This window comes from Hemicordylus capensis, chromosome 4 (assembly GCF_027244095.1).
Source record: "Hemicordylus capensis ecotype Gifberg chromosome 4, rHemCap1.1.pri, whole genome shotgun sequence".
In the NCBI taxonomy this organism is placed as follows: domain Eukaryota; kingdom Metazoa; phylum Chordata; class Lepidosauria; order Squamata; family Cordylidae; genus Hemicordylus; species Hemicordylus capensis.
In genome coordinates, this window is record NC_069660.1 from 93,503,259 (window position 1) to 93,526,630 (window position 23,372).

The following is a 23,372-nucleotide window of genomic DNA, read 5'->3' on the forward strand; positions in this document are numbered from 1 at the left end:
CTTCAGTAGGCTGTTTGGCATCTTACCGGCTCCCAAAGATGGCGTCTATCATGGAGGGCCCGCTGAGTAAATGGACCAACGTGATGAAAGGCTGGCAGTACCGCTGGTTCGTGCTCGACTACAACGCGGGGCTTCTCTCTTACTATACGGTGCGTGAGGAGGGGCTGAGCTGGAACAAACGAAGCGGGGGGGGGAGGGGGAGAGCGGTCTGTCAGGCTACCCGCTTGCCAGGACTAGGAGGTGGGGGCTTCTGGGAGGGGGAGTGTCGTGGTCGCAAGGAAGCCAATAGGGATGGGGGAAATTCTGGTGGTAGCCAATAGGGCGGTCGCTTTGGAAGATAGCTTTCTGTGAAGGGGGGCGTGGGGGTGAATCATGTTTAACTTGAGGCGACCGAAGTAGGGGGGAGGATGAAACAAGGGGCCTGGTCCTTGGGATCTTGTTAAGCACTGGTTATTAAATGGCTTAAAAACTGAGTAATATTTGTAGGTTTGGTGAGTGAAAGTTGCTGTCTCTGCTTGAGAAGAGGCTTTGGTTACTCTTGGGATAGGAAATGGGCTTTCCTTGTAGTTAAGGGCGACAGAATGGGGCTGGTTTCGTGAAGAGTTAGATGGAGGGTAGGGTCTAAGCACGGGGGTAGTTTTTTAAAAACTATTTTCCTTTTGTGGTAGAATAGATGATAAAGGAAGTCGCAGTTATGAATACCACTTCCTTCTCTATCAGATTGTGGCTGCATCCTAAGTACCCTAATTTGAGAGGAAGCCCCATTGATTTTGCTGGGATTTACTTCTGAAATTTAAAAAACGCACACAAGATCGCATACTAACTTGTTCAGTTAGTTATGATGCCTCCCCTAATGGTGATATTCTTGCAACTTGAAGTCAATACAGCATATGGTATTCAGAAAACCATAAGAATTGTTTGACTTAATTGGACTCAAGTTGTTTTTCCTGTTGTGCCACCTGTGTGTTACATAGAATGAGAAGATGGTTCCCTGTCTCAAGGGGCTCACAATCTAAAAAGAGACTCAAGGGAAACAGAAGTGGAGGCAGGGATAAACAAGGGAAGAATATGTAATTATTTCATGTACATGTACTCTGGCTTAGTTATAGTGCTATAAGGATGGTAGAAGGTTGGGCCTAAAGTAGTCAGAAAAAGACAGCTTTGAAGAAAGCAATATAGGTAGTCAACAAATGAGAACAAGGGTTGTATAGAAAGGCTGGGTGAGTGCAATAATGCTGGGAATAGGGGCCTCTGGCAGTTGCTGGAGTTTTCAAGGTGGATGAGAGCAAAACTCTAGTACAGCACTCTGTCCACAATAGTGGTCAGGCTGAAACACAGAGGAAGTTTGCAGGCAGGGCATTGCTGAGGCAATCATTTTCTATTGTTTGTTACCAGTCTTGAGAAATAAGCATTCTGTATTAAGCCAAAGAGCCTTGTTGCATTGTATTTACTGCAACAGACTAACATGACTACTTTTCTGGAAGTTCTATTCAGCCGGTTACATTTAGACTTAAACATTAGCATAGCTATTTGTAGCATCCTACATAATAATTGTGCATTTGAAATAAAATTTGAATTGATCTAATTAACTGTTGAAATTAAAGTGTTACTGTTGGTGGAAAGGCTTTCAAGTTGGTGAAAAAATTATCTTGGTGAAAAAATGTACATGCAGCTTGCTTATACAATTTATATCCTGCACCTTCAATAAAGACTACTCCCAAGTGGTAATACAATATAATTTAAGTAATACAGCAGTAAAACAACCAGCCAGAAAGAACAGAAATAAATGATTAGAGACTGACTAACTTGCAGCAGCAACAGAAGTGAGCTAAAACAATTAGCTTAAGCCCTGGAAAAATGAAAAAGTCTCTGCCTGTAGCTGAAGAGAGATGAAAGTAGGTACCAGGAAAGCCTGTCTGATGTTCTGCAAATGGGGCACCATAGCTGAAAAAGTCACCTTAGTGATTTACACCTGGCACAGAGGGGAAGTAAATTGCCTAAGGAGCAAGAGGCTGCTGGTTAGAATCACCGCTGATATGCTTCCTAGAATATGGGGAATACCTATATATCGGGCAGCAGCAATATAGGAAGATGCTGAAAGGCATCATCTCCTACTGCGCAGGAGGTGGCAATGGTAAAGCCCTCCTGTATTCTACCAAAGAGAACCACAGGGCTCTGTGGTTGCCAGGAGTCGACACCAACTCGACGGCACAATTTTACCTTTAACTGGGGTGGGGAGCCAGAGAATGGTCTCCAATAAAGATCTTAATGCAGCCATGTGGAAGAATGCACAAGTTTTACTGTGTACTTTCTGGTTTTAATATAAACTTGTGACAATGATTCAGAACCAGCTATAGCCTTTTTGCAAACTTGTACTGTTTGTATGGGTATTTCATGCCCTAATATGCTTTCTGTACTACTTGCAGTTCTGCTGCATATGACTTGAAGTAGAGCGACTAGAATTGCACATATTGCATAAGCTGTGAATACACTTTTCATAGACTGCCATAAAGATGAGACTTCTAATTTCTGTCCTTTACAATCCCTAATATCCTGTTTGGTTTTTTGTGGATGCCTTTTTCAAGGAACAATCCATAGGAACATAGGAAACTGCCATATACTGAGTCAGACCAGTGGTCTATCTAGCTCAGTATTGTCTTCACAGACTGGCAGTGGCTTCTCCAAGGTTGCAGGCAGGAATCTCTCTCAGCCCTATCTTGGAGAAGCCAGGGAGGGAACTTGAAACCTTCTGCTCTTCCCAGAGCGGCTTCATCCCCTGAGGGGAATATCTTGCAGTGCTCGCACATCAAGTCTCCCATTCAGATGCAACCAGGGCAGACCCTGCTTAGCTATGGGGACAAGTCATGCTTGCTACCACAAGACCAGCTCTCCTGTCCTAGTAAATGCAAGGCTACTCTACTTACTATATTTATTGGCCTCCACTTAGTCATACTTAAGGTGGCTTACAATAAAACAATTTGAAACTATAATTAAAAAACTGTTGAAGTCTTAAAAAAAACTACTAGGCAAAAAGTGTAACCAAACAGCAGGACAATTGAAATGTTAGAATAAGCAAAACAGTTACAACAAAATAACTTGTTGAATCTTATTGCTGGATTTTGATAAAAACAAGGAAAAAATTAACCACCTCTGAAGAGCTGGGACTGTGTCTACCAGACTGCCAATGGGAGGGAATGCCAGCACCACAGGGTCGGCTGGGGGAGTGCACCTTACTGAGGATAACCTAGCATCAGCACTGAGCAGATAGAAGAGTTTGTTAGTAGCATTATAATGCTAGAGCTTAACTATGTGAGATATGAGATCACTACTAGGTTTTATTGGGGTTGAGGAATAAAAACTTTTTGTGTACGTTTAGGTCCTGTTCCTTAAAGAGTTAGTCCTGAAGTAAGGCGTTTAACTTGAAGTGATGGAAGTGGGGAGGGAAAGACAATGTGATAAAAGGTGGCTATTTAAGGAGTAGCGGTGATAATTGTTAATACTTGGGATAGAACTTTGAGTTTAGGGAAATGACCTAGTCCTTGGTTATACTGGTGTCTTATGAACTTGAGGCATGCATGTTAGGGATGTGCCAAAGTGCGATTCGGCATCTGAATCACCGGCACAATCACTTTAAAAAAGAGGGCTTCCACAGCCCCGTTGAGGAGGAGAGCAGGTCCATACCTGCTTCTCCTCTGCCACTTCATAAGCCTGGCACTCCCCCCAGTCATCCTTGTGTACTGGTGGGATGCGAGGATATTTCAGAATCAGGCTATGGGTTTCTTAACTAGAACTGCTGCCTAAAATAGGAAAAAATAGGAAGCTGCCATATACTGAGTCAGACCATTGGTCTATCTAGCTCAGTACTATCTACATAGACTGGCAGTGGCTTCTCCAAGGTTGCAGGCAGGAATCTCTCTCAGCCCTATCTTGGAAAGGTTTGTATGGCTATGTGCAAAAAGACAAGAGTATCTCTCTTTTTATTTTTATTTATTTATTTTTACATTTTTATACCGCCTTTCGTTAAAAGAAAACCCCAAGGCGGTTTACAAAAATTAAAAACATACAGTAAAAAGCAGTAAAAATATCAGGCTAAAAACAGGCATAAAAACAAGACAACAAATAAAAACACACAAGAACAGCAGTAAAAGACGATTATGTAAAAGCCTGGGTAAAAAGCCAAGTCTTTAAAAGCTTTCTAAAAGCTGTGATGGAGTCTGAGGAACGAATGGCCACCGGGAGAGCATTCCAGAGTCTAGGGGCAGCAACAGAGAAGGCCCTGTTCCGAGTGCACGACAGCCGGGCCTCCCTCATTGTCGGCACCTGGAGCAGGGCCCCCCCAGATGTCCTAGTCAAGCGGGCAGCAACCCTTGGGAGCAGGCGGTCCCTCAAATACCCCGGGCCCAAACCGTTTAGGGCTTTAAAGGTCAAAACCAGCACCTTGAATTGGACCCGGAAACAAACCGGCAGCCAGTGCAGCTCTTTCAAAATGGGGGTGATATGTTCCCAACGGGCAGCTCCGAATAGAACCCTCGCTGCCGCGTTTTGCACTAGCTGTAGTTTCCGGATATTCTTCAAGGGCAGCCCCACGTAGAGCGCGTTACAGTAATCCAGCCGCGACGTGACTAAGGCGTGGGTAACCGTGGCCAGATCTGCCTTCTCGAGAAAGGGACGCAATTGGCGCACCAGCCGAAGCCGTGCAAAGGCACCCCTGGCCACCGCCTCCACCTGAGCCTCCAAAAGCAGAGCCGGGTCCAGTAGTACCCCCAAGCTGCGTACTTGCTGCGTACTTGCTCTTCTAAACAGCAATGGGACAAATTATGAAAATGGACGTTGGACGTAACCCCCACCCATTACCTGATGTGCCTTGTAATCCCCCACCCCCGAGTTACAGTACTACCTGCATATACTTCATAACTTTGTGGGTTTTCAAATCCTTGTGTGTAAATCTTTGTAGATATGTGATGTACAAACAACCACTTTGTATATAATTGTCCTTTGGCAACGTACTGTATGCTTTGGTAGATTGTTGGTTCAATAAAAAAATCTTGTCCTATATAAAAAAAAATCTTGTCCTATCTTGGAGATGCCAGGGAGGGAGCTTAGAGCCTTCTGCTCTTCCCAGAGTGGCTCCATCTCCTGAGGGGACTATCTTACAGTGCTCAAACTTCTAGTCTCCCATTCACATGCAACCAGGGGACAAGTCATGTTTGCTACCACAAGACTAACTCTTGTGAGACAAGAACCAATAGACAGGAAATATAAATTTATTTTACTTTCCGACGCTGGTGTTTGGGGATTTTAAACCGAGGACACCCTCTCGCAAAAGGAGTTTAAAAAAAGATCGTTGTGGTCTTCCCGCCTTTGTTCTAGGGACGTGAACCTTATGAAGTTTATCTTTGTGAACTTGTAAATCGTTACTTGTATCCTGATCAAGGATCTCTTACACACACACACACACACACACACACACACTCCTCCATACCGATTAATGTGGGCTGCAGTCCTAAACATCACACTTCTGAGGGATAAGTCCCGTTAAACTCAGTGGCTGCCAGGATGAGGGAAATCACTCAAAGCATTCCCATCGAAACTAAAAGGATAAGTTAGGCATTTGATTCCACGGGTTCGACTATTTTTCTGACATAAAGAAAAAAGATTGTGCCATCGAGTCAGTGTTGACTCCTGGCAACCACAGAGCCATGTGGTTTTCTTGGTAGAATACAGGAGCAGTGGTCCCTCTAATTTTTTTTCATCTCTGTGGGGAATGACTTTTGTTCTGGGTGGCAGTATCAAGGCAGTGTGTGCACACATCATCATCATCATCATCATCATCATTATTATTATTATTTCAATTTCTATACCGCCCTTCCAAAAATGGCTCAGGGCGGTTTACACAGGGAAATAACAAATAAATAAGATGGCTCCCTGTCCCCAAAGGGCTCACATTCTAAAACGAAACATAAGATAGACACCAGCAACAGTCACTGGAAGTACTGTGCTGAGGGTGGATATGGCCAGTTACTCTCCCCCTGCTAAATAAAGAGAATCACCATGGTAAAAGGTGCCTCTTTGCCCGGTTAGCTCATGCATGCAGAGTGGGGCCTTCCTGATTAAATCTGAATGGGTTCTAAAATTAATTGAACGGACATAAAAAAACATACGATCGCGTGCATGTGCACACCCCTTAGAGGGAACACTGTACAGGAGGGGTTTACCATTGCCTTCTCATGTGCAGTATGAGATGATGACTTTCAGCACCTTCCTATATCGCTGCTGCCCGATATAGGAGTTTCCCATATTCTGGGAAACACACCAGCGGGATTCGAACCAACAGCCTCCTGCCCTCTAGACAGGTTGCTTCCCTGCTGTGCCATAAGGTGACTTACCCCTATTTTTCTGACATAGGCTATCTGTTTTTTAAGAACTGCATGATAAGCACAAATTTGAGAGGTGCCACTGTTCCTGAATGGTGATATATTGGTGTGACAAGGTGCCAGCTGAGTTTCTGTCCTCTGTACAACAAAGGCAGAGAGCTTGTGTCAGGAAAATGTGTTAGTCTTATTCTTAGGGTAACATTACGTTATTAAAGTAACATCATTGGAGTGATGTGATAGCTTATGTGGGGCTGCTCTTTGTTTCTCTGATATATGTGCAAAGACCACTGGTAGCTTTCTTCTTGTGTAGGTTGGGTGATCCTCTACTGGTAGACTTAGCTCCAACTGCTTTCCAACAGGATATATTTAGGTTACTGTATGCTTTCTTATGCCACTTACATAATGTGAAGCTGTTAATTTAATGGTTATGGTTTTGTCAAACTTTCTGGATGTGTAAGCCAAGAGTATGGGTGGAGTTCTGAATCTATGTTCTTGTGTTAGGACAAATCTGCAGTAACGTTTCCTTACAGTTTGATTCATTGCCTGAAAAATGAATCTAAAAGTACTTGACTTGTGAAAAAGATGTTCCCAAATACTAGGAAAAGCTGTACTATTTTATTGTTAAAATAGTACTATTGTACTAATAGTACTAATAAAATAAAGTACTAAATATAGTACTAATAAAATACTATTGTAGTATTTATCGTGTGTGTATGCATGCGCAAAGCAAGCATATGTGTCTGACAAAGTTCATAAACCAGGTAGGATCCAAGTGGAGTGTGTTTCCACCATGCTTGTTGTCTCAAACTAAGGACTCTTGCATCCTTAACTCTTCAGATGGCTCTCATAATTCTTTATTATCCCTCTTACTATACTGTTCTTTGTTCTCAGATTCTACGAGTCATTAAATGTTAATCAACAAAATAACATGCAAGTATAGCAGGGCCACCTAATGGTGCAGTGGGGAAATGACTTGATTAGCAAGCCAGAGGTTGCTGGTTCGAATCCTTGCTGGAATGTTTCCCAGACTCTGAGAAACACCTATATTGGGCAGCAGCGATATAGGAAGATGATGAAAGGCATCATCTCCTACTGCGCAGGAGAGGACAATCGTAAATTCCTCCTGTATTCTACCAAAGACAACCACAGGGCTCTGTGGTCACCAGGAATCGACACTGACTCGACAGCACACTTTATAGCAGGCTTATGTAATTTGTCTGGCTTGGATAAATTTGACTGATATGTTTATGTGCAGTACTCTAAAGATCTTGGCTGCTTCAGATGTACTTTTGAGAACACATAAGTTGCCACATCTGAGAACGATGAGGTCCTAGCTCATAAGATATGTTGCATATTATGTACTTTAAGTGAATAAAGTGACCAAAACCAGTGCCTGAACTGGTCCTTGGACAGTGAATAAACGTCAGCTGCTTATCTCTGACCTCTACATAGGGACAAAACTTTTCTTTGTCTCTAGGAAGCTAGAACTTCCCAAGAAAGAACAAACTTTTTTTTATAAAAGAGAGATGCATAAAGAGCAGTGTAGGCCTTTTCTGTATGTGTCGACATAGAACGGCAGGATTGTTAAATTACTAGAAACCATTGTTTTTGTGTTGCCGAAGATGTTTTAAAACCCTGGCAAACAGTAGTCCTACCCAAGTTTGAGCTACAGATGGACACAGGGAAAAATTAAGTAAAACCTGTTAAACTGGAATCCATTTTATATAAGGCACAGGAGTGAAAACTCCTAGGGATCTAAATTGCTTTTATATATACAACTTCTATTGTAGTACACCAACATTTTGAAAAATTATGGCAGTGTGCTACTTTTGGGCAAAATTTTAAAAAAAGTCTTCTTGCATAATTCTCCTGAATGAGGTCATGGAATTCCATTCTCATCTGATCTGCTGGAGTCTCCTTCAGCTTGCAGTAACCCAATACTTCATATGCTTTCAAAAAAGTTCTTGGTGAACTTGATTTATACACAAACAAAATAATAAATGCTTACTAGGAAATCAGTTCCTGGTTCTGTACTTGACTGATCTTGTGCTGTCTGTCTGGCTTTAGAAGTCAAATTGGAAACCTGCATGGAAATAAAAGCAAAATTAGGAAATCCTGCTGCTCCCAAATTAAATAGTGTGAGGCTGCTAAGTTTTGGGTCCAGCCAAGTAGCTTCCTGCAATGGCAGTAAAGCTCCGACTACTGAGGTTTAGGGTTAGGTTGGTAAGAAGCTGCTTTTCTAGCCCCAAGCCTCCTGAGTATATAGAATCAGATAGGAGTTTAGTTATCGCTCCTTTTCCATGTAGCATAGAGTAGTGTTAAAGAGAGATGAGTATTGGGGAAAGGGTGCCTCATGGTTGACATCTCCAAACACCAGTAGCAGCTGGTGGGCATTGGAGCAGGGGCGGGGCAGGGGAGAACCTGGTCACTGAGGCAGAAGCCTATTCCACCACCACCCCCTTTCCTCCACACCAGCAGGCTTGGGGGCCTGTCCAAGCCTACCAGCATTAAGGAAAACAGAAAGGGGTGGGGAGCAGAAAAGCAGGGGGAGAGTAGAAAACAGAAATGTTTTGTTGGGCGGGTGGAGAAGAAGGCAAAAAGCCAGGACAAAAAGCAGGGAGAAATACAGAAAAGGAAGGGCAAAAGGCAGAAAGAGGGACAGAAGGGAGAAAGCAGGGTTTGCATCCCCCACCAAACAAACAAGCTAGTAAAAGATCAGACTTAACAGCAGCCAGAGAGAATCCTCTAGATTAGGGAGCTTCCTTCAGCCCCTCCTCCCCTGCCCTTTTTGATCTTACTGGCTGGAACAGTTGCTACTCATGCTGCTCCAGCCAATCTGATTCCTAGGGGGCTTCTCCTGGCACTGCCCTCAGGAAAAAGGGGATAATGTATTAAAAATATACTCCCTGAAGCAACCAGGAAGTGCATTTTAACCCATTATTTTAGTTCTCCCTGGGGGCAGTGCCAGAAGGAACCTCTTTAGGAATTGGAATTGCAGCTTGAGTAGCAGCTGTTCCAGCCAGTAAGACCAGAACAAGAAGTTACAGGCAGGAGAGGAGGGACTGGAAGAAGCTCCCTGCTCTGAAGGTTGCCCCTGGCTGCTGGTAAGTCCTTTATTAACTTTTTTTGTTTTGGGTGTCACTGCCCCTCCTGCCCTTACTTACCACCCACCACTGCCAAACACTAATTCCTCTCTTCTCAGGATACTTGAAGATGTTAAGGGATCAGCTGCCTTCACAGTTTATAGTCTTTGTGTGTGTGTGTGAGAGAGCAATTAGGATAAGATGGAAATGTTTTTCCTTTGATTTTAGTTAATCCACTTCCTCACCTGAGACTCCCTTTAGTTTCAATGTGGACAGACCACTTTCAAATTTCTAGTGTCCTGGACTCCATGGGATTGAGCAGAGCAGACTTGGCTGCACTATCTCCTCAAAACATGTTTTGAATAGAGCAGACTTGGATGCACCATCTTCTCAAAACCACCATTGTGACAACTCAGAGGGTTGTCGTATCTTCTGGATAGTTTTGCTCTAAGAATCAAGCCAGCTATTCCTTGCATAGTTCTATCCATATTCTGTTTGATCACACTTGAACAGAAGTGGCCACCCTGAGGTTCTCCAGCTGTTGTTGCTCTGTAGCTCACATTATACCTGGCTAGTGGCCATTGTGGTTGGGAATCATACGAGTTGTAGTCCAATAAAAGCTGGAAAGCCTCAGGTTGGTCACCCCTGCATAAAAGCACGGCAGACGGTTGCAAAATTTTGTGTATTTGAATGGATCTGAAATTGGATGATACTGCAATCAGTTGAGCTAGTCTGGATCTGAACAGGATGCATACAGTCAATAAGATGCTTACAGAGTAACTACTACATCATTGCAAGGCCCAGGAGTCAATCACAGCTTCCATCAATATTAAGTGTAGCTCCCTACAAATTGTTTATTAGGCCTGTGCACAGTCAGCCTGACACCATGCAGAGGTTACCATTCCCACTGCAGTGTTGTACTCTTGCCAAGTGCCAGTGGGGCTCCTTTAAAAGAAGAGGAGCCCTCTTAAATCCCAACACCAACTTGGGAGATGCACACAAAGCACTGGGAAGCATAGTTCTTCCCAGCACTTACCCTATAGGGTTCTACAATGAAATCTCTGGCAAGGACTACAATTCACAACATTATGTGCATGCCTTCCAAGACTGCACTGAGTCTCAACAGGGCTTCTCATAAGGCTGATCCCACTCCTAGTTCTAGGAAAAGTGCAGCGCTGCCAGGAGGTTAGCACAGTGGCAAATGGTTCTCACAGTTAAGTTTTTTTCTGCCAAAATGATAACAGTTTGAACAATCGTGTAGATAGTGACACAACTCTACTTGTACTTTATATTAACTGCTATAAACGTCGGACTTCTACCATGGTCAGCTCCTGCCCCCTAGCCTCCACCCTGTTTTGCTGAATATCCAGCCTGAAGAAGAGGTGTTTTTTTAAAAGGAAAGATTTGCTTATAGCTTTGACACAGTTTATTTGGTCCCAATAAAGGTATTACCTTACTTTGCCTTTTGGATTTTTCCCTAAAGCAGACTAACATGGTTATCTTCAATCCTGGTATTCTCCCCCAGTATTCCTCCAAGCAAGGAAATACCATATGTACAGAAGAAAAGCTCCTGGATTCAAATATAGCTAGAGACCTCATGAAGCCAGTGGTTGTGAACAGTGCTCGAATTACATCCCTTACTTTTACCCCTTGCCCCTTTAACCACTGTTTTTTAGAAGACTACAGGAGATCATAATTTGGCTAAAATTGGGAGCATCTCATGTGGGGCTTCTGAGTTTCATTACCCTATGTTTTCCCCAGTAATTCAAACACTAATTTTGAACAAATCCAAGAGTTTGGTTTCCATTTCAAAGTGGGAAAAGATTTAATACAACGTATACATTTGGTTCAGAGCCAGAAAAGGGCAAAAGGTAAAATCCAAAGGACTTTCACATAATCTGTCCGGAAACACAGAATCATCATGGAACTACAGTGGTTGTGAATATCCACATGCATTTCAGAGCAACATCATCTTTAGTTCTCACAAGCCTCACTTGTTGGTTTTTTGGTAAAGCTATATTGGAATCAAGAAGAAATATCAAAATCAATATACAGCAGTATGAGTAATCACTCTGACAGGAAAAGGTTTTTTTAAAATGCTTTTTGTGTACATCCTTCAAGACATCGTAATCAAATCACTTTTAGAGGGCAGCGGATCCTAGACAGCAGCAACACCCTAAGCTACAGCTGAAAAAAGCAGGAATTGCTGTAGATATTCTTCTTCAGAGGCTAAAACGGAGAGAAACAAGGACTTTCATGTGAGAATGCACATGTTGGTGGCCATTAACAGCTCAATGGCCTCAAAACCTATCTCAGTCAATCTTATGGCAGTCAATCTTATTACTGCCTTACACAGCTTGCAATGTGCCACCTTGGTGGAAACATTAATATACTGTCAGACAAAAGGCGAGATACACAAAAGGTCGATGGCCTACCTGGGAATCTAGACAAAATAGGTGACAAAAGTGCTAGCCGAAAAGCTCTATAAAAATGAAGCAACATATGATCAGTTGTCTCAACTGCTCCTGACTGACACGGGCATAACATTCGAGCAAAAGGAATACCGAGATAGCGACCCTCTAAGAGTGCTGAGGGCAACACATTCAAATGTGCCAATGCCCTTTTTGATTTGGCAAAATTTTGTGTTCTGTTTTATATACTTGTGTACACTACCTAGAGATACTCACAGCAGGCATTATATAAATATGATAAACAAACAAATAAAAATGTTTGATTTGAGGACCTCATTAAGGTGAACTAGCTGGCTCAGTTTCAGAGCATCTGCCCCTCTAGATCTTCCTTGTTCTCGGCCTCTGGCCACTTTCAACCCCCCCCCCCGCCCCGTGCTGCTTTCCTCTCTCTTGGGCGCCACTTTTTCTCTGCCCTTCGGCCACTTTCTCTCCCCACTCACCTGTTGGCCTCATCTTCTCCGCTGCTTTCCTCTCTCCCTCCTGGCAGCTCACTCACGAACTCTCGCGAGAGCTGCCACGCATGGGATTAGCGATGGGTATGTCTAAGAGAGTTAAATATATAGAAGATACCACTTGTATACAGTATAAAAAGAATAGAAATTCAAACTTTAGAAGGAAATTAATGTCTGAAGCATGTTTTGATATTATGAGGTGGAAGTTTTACATTAAATCTCTTCTTAAACCAAAGATTCTTAGACATCTTAATGTTCCTGTGTTCTAAAAATGTACAGGCAAACCTCAGTATCCATGGAAATTCTTTTCTGGGCAGGGGCAGCAGATGCTGAAACGGCAGATGCCAAGGCATTGGCCCTGTGGGGTGGGGTACATAGGAAGCTGCCATATACCGAGTCAGACCTTTAGTCCATCTAGCTCAGTATTGTCTACACAGACTGGCAGCAGCTTCTCCAAGGTTGCAGACAGGAATTTTTTTCAGCCCTGTCTTGGAGATGCCAGGGAGGGAACTTGTAACCTAGATGCTCTTCCCAAAGCGGCTCCATCCCCTAAGAGGAATATCTTACAGTCTCACAAATAGTCTCCCATTCAAATGCAACCAGGGCGGCCTCTGTTTAGCTAAGGGACAAGACATGCTTGCTACCATAAGACCAGCTCTCCTCTCTGGAGAGAAGAGGGTTAAGTTCCTGGAAGCTGGAAAAGAGGCACAAAACATCCCCAGCCATACTCTACACGTGTCTAGCTGTCCAGGAATGCACCCCACACAGGCCCAAATTCCCTGGTTTTTTTCCTGCGAGAAATCACATAAAAGTTTCTTAAGGAATGAGCCACAGAATACTCCTCCTGACAAAATGGCATCTGGAAATGACCTCCACGGTCACATCCGGCCCTCTAGGAATCATGGCTACATGGGTTTTATCTCTTTCGTATCCGCAAATAATGAAATTGGGTGTCAATTAGACATCCGCAAATTCCTGATATAGAGTCCTTGTATAATGAGGTTTGCCTGTATTGTTTAAAATATTTATATACTGCCTTTTTGAAAATGCATGAAGTGACTTACAATATAAGACAAAACTAATCAAATCAGAAATTGAAAAGAAAATTTAAAACAGATTTGAAGAAACCACCAGATTTGAATAAACATACCTGTTGCCTGGATATGACCAGTAGTCTCCAACATGCATATGTGTGCCGGCGTGGGTGCAGGCATGTCGGGGACTTCTGGTCATATCCGGGCAGCAGGGGGGGGGCTTTTTTAAAAAGACGCTGGGGGGTGGAAGTGGTGGGAGGGGTAAGTGCACCCTCCCCCGCTTTTAAAGCTAGACACCCCTTGCCATTTAACCGGTGGAATTACCGGTTCTTCGAATCAGTTCCGTGCACATCCCTAGTTTGCATTGGGGCACCTTGGCAGAAAGCCAGTCAAACAGGCATGCTCCACAAGTGTGCATTTGCCACACAGCAGTTGTCAAATTTACCTGCGATCTCTGCTCTCAGAGCAGAGAAAGGAGGCATGGAGCATGCCTGTTTTGCTGTCACTCGAAAGAGGCATGCTGGAGCACCTTGGCTGAGCAGAAGCCAAAAGGGCACACCTTCCTTTCCTCCATTGGAGGATTGAAGGGAGGAAGTGGGCCTTGACCAAGAGCAGTGTGCCCTGACCAAGCAGCAGGCTCAAAGGGCCACATCCCCTTCTTTTCTCCAAAGTTGAGAAGGAAAGCATGGAGCATGTCTGTTGTGCCTTGGCAGATTGGCAGCTGAACAGGCACACTACATGCTTTCCTTCCCCGTGTTGGTGAGAAGGGAGGCAGATCACTGGCTGAGCAGCATCACAGGACCATCTGCACTTATATGCTTCAGAGGAGGCAAGGAAGGCAGGGAGCATGAGGCAAGGAGCATGCCTGTTCATTTGCCCCTCTACTAAGGTGCATCGGGGCACTTGGGCTGAGCAACAGCCAAAAGGACATATTCCATGCCTTTCTTCCTTTGCTTTTTTCTTCCAAAGGGGAAGTAGAAAAGGAAGAAATGGCACATAGTTAACTTATTTCCCTTTCTTTTACCCAGCCTTTCTACCTTTGTATAAATATTACCATGTGGAGCTTTGCGCTTGGAGGACAGCTGGATTTTGTGCCCAGGTCAACCAGCTCTTTATTTTCTCCCACTCAGTTGCATCATGAAGGAGATGCAGAGGAGCCATGCTGCTGTTCAGTGGGAGCAGTGAGTGAACAAGTAATTCTTTAAAAAACAAGTTAAGTGACAGCCAACCTTGCAGATCTCAGTTTGAGAACCTCTAGGATAGATATAATTAATATAACTGTTGCTATTGCTTCTAGCATTCACAAGAGGGAGCCAAAACATGAGATTACTTGACTTGGTAACTTTATGCCTAGATGTTTATATTTTCCTGCACCCAGGAAAATATATAATTTTCTGGGGAGTGGGATAGTGGTGGTGGAAAGAGATATTTCCCTGCCCCTCATATCAAACAGCAGTATAGTCTGTAGCAGTATTTAAATTTTTAGCATTGCAATTTATTTCTATAAAGGCACTTACCTTGAAAATATTAGATGAAAGTTACTTATTTAGTACATACTTGTTAGTTTAGTCCCTTGATTTCTTCCTCCTTATCTCTTCTTCCTTGTCACCCAAAGCCCATTTTAATCATACAGATGGAATTGTCAAATCTGCTTTTAACAGAGTATCCACAATGTTGCAAATCTAGATTGCTTTAGACTAGAGGAGCTATTAAATAAATCTTAGTTGACTAATCAAGACTTTGTTGAAGCTAGGACCCTGGCAGTATCGGCTCTCGGCTGCAATATCTCATAGTGACTATTGGGGGGTGGGTGGGCAGGATGGTTGTGGTTATAGATAAAAGTGCTGGACACTTTCCCTCTTTGTTCTTTCAATCTCATCTTGTCTCTCCAGAGATGGCTGGCTGTTTTGTTCTCTCTCATCAGCCATGAGCTACAGATGAAATTTAGCTGCAGGCTTTTTCACATTTGTTTGTAACCTTTTCTTTAAATAAATCCTTGTAGTTATTCAATATTAAAGGACTGTCTCAAGACCTCTTGCTTTGCTGCTTTCTCACCAAACTGGTTTTACTTTGCTATTTGGGACTGAACTGCCATTCTTTCCCTACAGTTTTCATTTTTGTTTTGTTTACTTAAATGGGCATGGGCAATACAATACATTTAATAAGTAAACTCAGAATTAAGACCTACTTATTTCAGTGGGGCTTACATTCAAGAAAACCTGCACAGAGTAATTGCAGTATACAGCCTGTTCAGAAATGCATGTACACACTCCTCTCCACAAAATTTTAAACAATTCACATCATGGTCACTTGTGCACACACACAAAACATGCACAGGGTTCAAAACACTCAAGGCTTAGAATGCTCACGTGTGTGTGTGTGTGTGTGTGTGTGTGTGTGTGTGTGTATATATATATATATATATATATACACACACACACACACATACACACTCACTCACTCACTCTCCAGCTTTTTTAAGGCTAGAGAGTCTGCCATGTCCAGCAGAGGGGATATGGGCTCAAGCAAATCAGGGAGACGAGGAGGGGATCAGGACTGATAGTATCTAGGGCAGTGTTCGGAACTGAGACAGACTACTGCAAGACATCTACCATAAGCATAGTTGAAGCTGCTTCAGCAAGGGCCTGCAGCTGACTGAGGCCTTAAGTAGCTCTCCCTGCTGGGTTTAGCTTCACCCCACTTTCTGGCAGGCTTAAAGGGCCAGTGTCTGGTTGAGTAGATGCTGACTTGGACAGCATTGGTGTGGGAGGGGAGCCACTCATGTTACAATGTGCTGGTCCTTCAAAGATTCCTCTGAATGGGAGGATGAGGCTAAATAAAGGTGTATCTTGTGGCTTTGGTGGGGAGGATTGGCTCTGATTCCCTTTGGGTTCCCCTAGTATGGAGGTTTCCCCCATTGGACTGGTCCCCTGAACTGTCTGTCTCATCCCATGGACAGAGGGAATCAATCTGGAACTTGGATCATTACAGTTATACACAGATCAACCATCACCAGTCTTGTTGCTGTAAAGTTGTTTCTACCACCATCTGCTCTGGAATTGGCAAGGCTGGTGAGCATGTTGCAGTCATCACTGCTACTGAAAAGGCCTGGTCATCACTGCTACTAAAAAGGCCTACCAAGAGCTTCATAGCCATCCTGAGTTCTGCTGTGGGGAAGCAAACATGGCTCTAAAACTCTCTGGCTTGTTGGAAAGGCTGCAGAGCAGGTGGCAGCAGCAGTGCTATATCACTTTCAGGTGTGATAAAGGCTTAGGAGGAGATGGGATGCATTGCTCTTAGTGGCACTAAGGTGCCCTTGGCAGCTAGCAAACGGGGCTGGCACCAAGGAGGAGATTAATCAAACTGATTAAATACTGCAGCTCTACTTCAGAGCTTTCTTATTTTAAGAAGTAGGTGTACACACTTATTTTAAGATCCATATATGGATGAGCGATACCTGTCTCCGAGAGACAATGCTTGTTTGACAAAACTCAAGATGTGTAGAACTCGCATCTTCTTCAGAGACTGTTGTTGGTGTCTTTCTTATGTTTCTTTTTAGATTGTGAGCCCTTTGGGGACAGGGATCCATCTTATTTATTATTTCTCTGTGTAAACTGCCCGGAGCCATTTTTGGAAGGGCGGTATAGAAATCAAACAAACAAACAAGCAAACTTATGTTATGAAAGCATCAAACTCACTCAGACTTGTCAGTATGAGGGAGGGGGGGAATTGACCAGCTGTGGGACCATTTGAGTAAAAAGCGTGTTTGGAATTGCTGTTTTTGCCAGTTTCTGTTGCATCTGCTTGCTCTCTTGAATTGATGTTTATATGCTTATGACCTTGTATTTAAGTGACATATATTGCTGTTTGTATTCTTACTCACAACTGGGTGTTGCTCACTTCTTGATTGTTCATTGCTATTGAATTTGCCATCTTCTGTGTACTGGATGGAACATATTGTTCTGTGTATTCTAGCTGTAACTTAGTGGGGGAAGGGACTGCTAAGTTTAGTTAGGCCAAATTTCTGAGTTCTGTGGAATGTATTTTTCAAATTCCAGACTACTACATCTTTGTTGCTGCTCTCAACCTAAAGTGCATTAAAAACTCAACATAGAAATACATGATAACAAGGGTGGGCAAACTTAGCCTTCCAGCGGTTGTTGAACTGAAACGCGCATCATTCCCAGCCACAATATACCATAAAATATGTATAGAGCAGGGGTTGGCCACTTTGGCTCTCCCGCTGCTGTTGAACTACAACAGTAGCCACAATTGCTGGGCTTGAGGGGAGTTTAGTGCAACAACTGGTGAGACAAGGTCACCTTCCTGTACTCTAGAGCATACTCCAGATGTTGCTGAACTACAACTCCCATCACCCCCGCTACAGCTTATTGTGTCTGTGGATGATGGGGGTTGTAGTTAGCAACATCTAGAGTACCACAACTTGGGAACTCCTGCTCTAGAGTAATAGGGGCTAGCTTTGAGATCTCAGTATCCTTAAGCAACAAAAATAGAAGTGGCATGCAACCACTTCCACTGTAGCACTATCTGTTTTGGAAGCAAGGAGGGAGAGAGGTGTAGCAATGGGATTAGATATTAACCTAAGATATTAGCCCTATCCACCCCCAGTACAGTACTTCCAGTGACTGTTGCTGGTGTCTATCTTATGTTTCTTTTTAGATTGTGAGCCCTTTGGGGACAGGGATCCATCTTATTTATTTATTATTTCTCTGTGTAAATGGCCCTGAGCCATTTTTGGAAGGGCGGTATAGAAATTGAATAGTTGTTATTATTATTATCAACAACAACTTCTGCCACAGTCAAAACAAATAAATGAATGTCCTCAAGTGGCACTGCGGGACGTTTATGCTGCTCTTGGACTGCCTTGTTCCCTAAAACTACTTCCCTCATCCTTTGAATATTCTGAAGCAGGTCTTTTTTTGGAGAGTGATGATGTGTGATGATGCTTGTTGATCTTTCCAGTCATGTTTCCAAAGTGGTTGATGTGGTTCAGTTTCATTAAACTGATCTTTTTTCTCCTGTTTCAGTCTAAAGACAAAATGATGCGGGGATCACGCCGAGGCTGTGTTAGACTGAGAGTAAGTATTTATTCTAATGCATCTTTTCTGATATGCATTGTATAAGATATTTGACAAGCATACTTATCTGACAAGAAATTTTATTTAATTGCTGGGCATGAGGGCAGTTTAGTTCAACAACTGGTGAGACAAGGTCCCAAACCACTTGGACTAGTTTCTGTGCTGCTAGTGGTTTGTAGGAACAATTTAACCTCACCTTCCTGATTTTTAAAATAAATTTATTTATTGGCTTACATCCTGAATATATTTATATCTCACTTTTTGACTGAATGGTCATAAGGCAGCTTACAATGGATAGCAGTAAGAATGACTATCTCCACACATACACATGCATAGGCCAGAGGGTGCTTCCCCTTCTTGTTGTCATCTCTGGGTAACTGCGAGCATGAAGTTCTTTTCTGGCAGTAAGGTAGGAAACAGGCTCCCTGCAGTTGCTCTTTTCCTGGTTGATGGTTGAGACCAAGCTGGTCATCCCCTTACCATGATGTATAGTTGCTTGTTTTTCCCCCAAGTGCTTTGGGATCTGTAGAAGAAACTTCTGCTTTCTAGTTAGAAAAATAAGAATCATACAGAGAAGTGCTGCCTCAGATTAGCTGGTGACAAGAGCCCTAGGTGACATGTTGTGTTGTAGTTCATGTTCATGTGCTTTGTTCAATGTGCATACAATAATGCACTTCTTAACCATACCCTTTGTTTGAGGGGACCTGTACTCAGGATCACTTTTAAAATGAAAGCATGTACTGCACAGTCATTCACATTTCACACATACATGTGTACAGATGCACATACAAGACCATGTTTGAATAGAGCAAAGGCCACCTTGAAATTTGAAACGAACTTTTCCGGTATGCTGTTTGGCTTTGGTATTGTTGCACAATTGTTCTTCTGGTTTCTTAACTACTCTTAGTGAACAGTGTTGGCTGACAGCCATTCATGCTAGTTGTGGGATTGAACAATGTGAACAGAAGGTAGAGGAAGGAAAAAGCAAAATAACTAGATTTGCAGAAATGGTGGAGAAATAAATGAAACTTGGGGAAAATATAGGTTGTAGTTTGAGTCTTAAAATACATTTGCCCTGAAATGACTGTGCATCTTTGCATACTGAGGCAATGTTGTTAGATGTGCACATTGGTGTATCTGATACAGGGCTCACTGGTCACTTAAGTGACTTCCTTATCCTAAATAGTTCATTACCAAATATATTCCCCTTTTGTGTTTGGTTCAGAGGTGTGCCTTTCAGAAACAGTCTGGTAAAATCAGGGTGTAGGGGGGATGAATGTTTTTAGAACAGCATAAGTAGGACAAGGAAAATGCTGACATAAACATTTGTGCAGTGTTGTTAAAATTGCAGAAGTGTGGTAGTGACTTATTGCAACACTGGTTTTCTTTTGTTAAACAAAGTTGCTTGTTCTTCTGGCTCAAGCTTCTCACGTTGTCCCCTTCTCATTTGTCAACTTGAGTGAATATTTAGGATTCCAGCTGAGGGCAATTGTAAGCACTAAGTAGAAGCTTGTAGCAATTGCACTGAACATTGGGAAGCTAGAGCCAATTACAGCTTCCCACAGAGTATTTCCACAATGGTCACGTGGTGAGAAAAAGTATAGTTACCTACCATGTTATGGAGTATAAAACAATATGTGCTAAACTTACTGTTAACTTAACACTTTGTAATTTGTAATTCCTAAGCCATTTTGTCAAGTAGATGGGGGATCGATTTTAGTAGATAGGGGTCTTGTATAGGAATGTTTAAACAACATCGTTTATAGCGGATATTAAAACCAATCTGGGCTGAATTCAGACTTACCAGTGTGCTGTAGGATCTCCTGTTCATGAAAAGAGCTTCTGTAAGTGCAGCAGTAAGTTTGGATCAAAGTATTGGGGTTTTGAATGCCATCTGTATTGTGTAAGATATTATGCTATTGTTAAAAATCTGTTTTGAATTAAAAGAATTGGCCCTTGTCTCTGTCTCAGACGTGTGTTCATTTATTATACAGTGATTCATTCCCAAAATAATATGATGATAAGCTCTCATTTTTGTCAAGAACTTGTTTAATCACAATTGTTTTGAGCAGTTCAGTTTCACAGCAAATAGTTCAGGAGATAACACTGGCAAAGCTTTATAAAATGAGCCTTATAAGATTTTTCTAAAAGGTTTTAGCCACCTTGGAAACTGCCTTCTGTGTTTATCATGGAATTTGAACTGCACATTTTCTCTTGGGCCTTCAAAGTGTTTTTCAGTGACACTGCACGTGCAATTTCAAAACTCTGTCCTCATGTGCAGGGCAAAAACAGCCTCTTGCAGATGATAAAAACATCCGTATTACAGTTTAGTATGTATTTCCCATTGTTGCATAACTATCTTGATGCAAAATATGCAACTCTAATTGAAATGTATAAAAATAAATAAAACAAGTTGGATTTTATTTAGAACTTCAGCTATAACTTTTTTTTTAAAAATAACCTTTTTAAAGTGAAACTTGAATTTAATGCAAACATATAATCCCTTAAAACTGAATTTGTGACCCAATGCTGCTTTCCTTTGTAAAGAGAGAACTGTAAGGAGAACATATTTGTCAGACATTGCACAGTATGACAGCATGGACGTTTACCTCCCATCTCATGTAGAGTACTGATCCCCCCGCAAACCACTCTTGTCTGTCTGTCATCAGTGGTGGGTAGAGTATGACAGTTACAAGGCAGATCAAAACAGCAAAGAACACTAGAAAGAAGTATCAGCTTCTAATGTTGATACCAACCAGCATAAGTGTACAAAAACCTATAATGACTGTAGGTAAGAGAATGTAGTTGGGAATATTCTGAAGAAATCCCTCTTTTAGATAGAAAAAGAAAATGTGGCAAATGCAAACAGTTCAATGAGATGCAAGGCCCGGTTGTTGGAATGAAGCAACATTAAATCATTGTTTTCCCTTGAGTAGGAGATCCTCATGATGGGTACTGAACTGAGCATGCCCGAGACAGAACTGGACCTCGTGAATTGTTCGGAGGTGTGGCTACCTACCAGCCCAGTTCCAGTTCTGTCTCGCTCGGGACAAGTCATTTGGAGAGAGAGCTCTTGCTGCTTTTCAGATTTTCTACCTTCGGGTAATCATTTCCTCGTCTCTAACTTGCTCCTCCTTACCTATCTTAGCTTGTGCAAGGGTGGGAGGAGAGTTTGTGCTCAATTCGGTCTTCTATTATTCCATTGTAAATTAGTTTTTTCAGTTGCTAATTTGGCCTGATTGGTTTACTTCAAATTGCCTTTTGTTATGGAATTGGCTCATGCAGAGGAGCTTTTACGAGGCTCCTTATCTGAGGCTCTCAGTTGCAGAACCTAGGCAGCGGGAAGGGCGCCTTTTAGCTTGCTGCGACTCAGTCCGATGCGGTTTTAGAGTCTCCCCCATCAACTGCTGCCGTTTCGGCTCCCAAGGCTACGGGGATAGAGAATCCTGGGCAGCTTCACGCTAAAGCCCTCAAGAAGTCAAAACACATTGGGGGCCAACAGTCTCCTAAAAAGAAAAAGAAACGAAACGAGACTTTGCAGAGGGCGGAAGGACACAAACGCCTGAGCGAGCGGCTGCTCATCCAAGTGGTGTGTCGGCGCTCGAAACTGAAAGCAGGCAAAAATGGCGCCAAAGGAAAAGGCTAAGAAATGCCCCAGCATTGAGGAAGGCGTCCAGAGCCCCCCGGGCACTTTCCCGGCGTCTTTTCCTCTGCCTAATGAGGGCTCAGTGGTTGAGGGGGAACCGGCTGGCCTGCGCATTCCCTCCCTGCTGCAGGATCAGTCTCCCGCCCCACCATCTCCTTCTCAGCCTCCACGTTCGCCTCCTGTGAGTACTGATCCCTTTTCCCCGAGGGCTACTCAGTGGCTTAGGGAATTTTTTAGGAGGGAATTTTCCATTGAGCCACCTGTGGCTCCGAACCCTGGGCCCCCAAGTCAGATTATTCCAGATCCTGTGGGCAACCCCTCTATCCTGCCCCAGGCGCCACCTACTGATACCACGCTGCCTCCACCTGCTCCAGTAATTAGAATAACACAGGCGGTTACTCAATAGGTGGGGCAGCGAGAGGCTTTCCTCCTCATTGCCTGATTCCAACCCACGCAGGCAGGCCATCCCCATTTCTGAACGTAGCCTGTTCATTACCCCTGCCCCACAGGGGTAAGCGCAGACATAGAAGCTCCTCTTCTTCCTCCCCCCGGGGAGTCAAGAGGCCAAGGAAACCCAAACTTCCTACCCGCCCTGCTCCTGCCAACCCTCCCCCCACCCCTTCTCTCTCCCCCGGCACCTAATGGGCCCTCCTTACCTCCCCTCCTTCCATAAAAACCCACTTCCCCCCACTCCCCTTGTTCACCTTCAGGGGGCGACTCCTTGCACTCGCATCCCTTGGACCCTTTGGAACCCATAGACTCAGAAAAGGAGGGAACTCTCAGAGGAAGAGGTGGCTCCCCCTATTGTTAATTCTGCCAGGCTTTTCTCCTCTGCTGATTTTGAGGTACTCTTGACTAAGGCAAAGCGCGTGATTAATGATGTTTCCCCTTCTGAGCCCACACAGCCTTCGTCCACTCTAGATCAACAGGTTTTCCCATCCTTGGAACCAGTAACATTGGTGGTACCCTTCCCCCCTCTCTTCCGCAGGGTGATGTGTGCAGAATGGCAGAGGCCAGCATCATCCAAACCAATTGGCAGCTTGCCCAAGAAACACTACCAGCTGCCCACTGAGGTGTCTAAATTACTGGCCACCCCCAAAGTGGACCCTCCCATGGCCCAACTGGTCTCAGGGGCCATCCTTCATGCTGAGGGTCAGGAACAGCTTAAATCCCAAGAGAACAGGCGTTGTGACACGCTCCTAAAGAAGGTCCA

At 43.4% G+C, this 23,372-nt stretch overlaps 2 protein-coding genes across 7 annotated transcripts in view; one reads left to right on the plus strand and one right to left on the minus strand.

The window, feature by feature from the left end:
* Positions 1-159, minus strand: part of LOC128324868 (calreticulin-like) — a 62,376-nt gene extending 62,217 nt beyond the window's left edge. The window contains exon 1 of one of the 3 annotated variants that reach the window (XM_053249971.1): positions 27-159. Coding sequence is in view for 1 of the 3 variants with exons in the window: in XM_053249974.1 (XP_053105949.1) it covers positions 27-52 (26 nt within the window). In the remaining 2 variants the exon portion in view is untranslated. The remainder of the gene's footprint in view (positions 1-26) is intronic. The other 2 variants (XM_053249970.1, XM_053249974.1) reach the window with 2 other exon arrangements.
* OSBPL9 (oxysterol binding protein like 9) overlaps positions 16-23,372 on the plus strand; it is a 139,559-nt gene continuing 116,202 nt past the window's right edge. For all 4 annotated transcript variants that reach the window (XM_053249963.1, XM_053249965.1, XM_053249964.1 and 1 more), the window contains exons 1-2: positions 16-149; positions 18,463-18,513. In XM_053249963.1, coding sequence (XP_053105938.1) covers positions 39-149; positions 18,463-18,513 — 162 coding nt within the window. In that variant the 5' untranslated portion in view covers positions 16-38. The remainder of the gene's footprint in view (positions 150-18,462; positions 18,514-23,372) is intronic.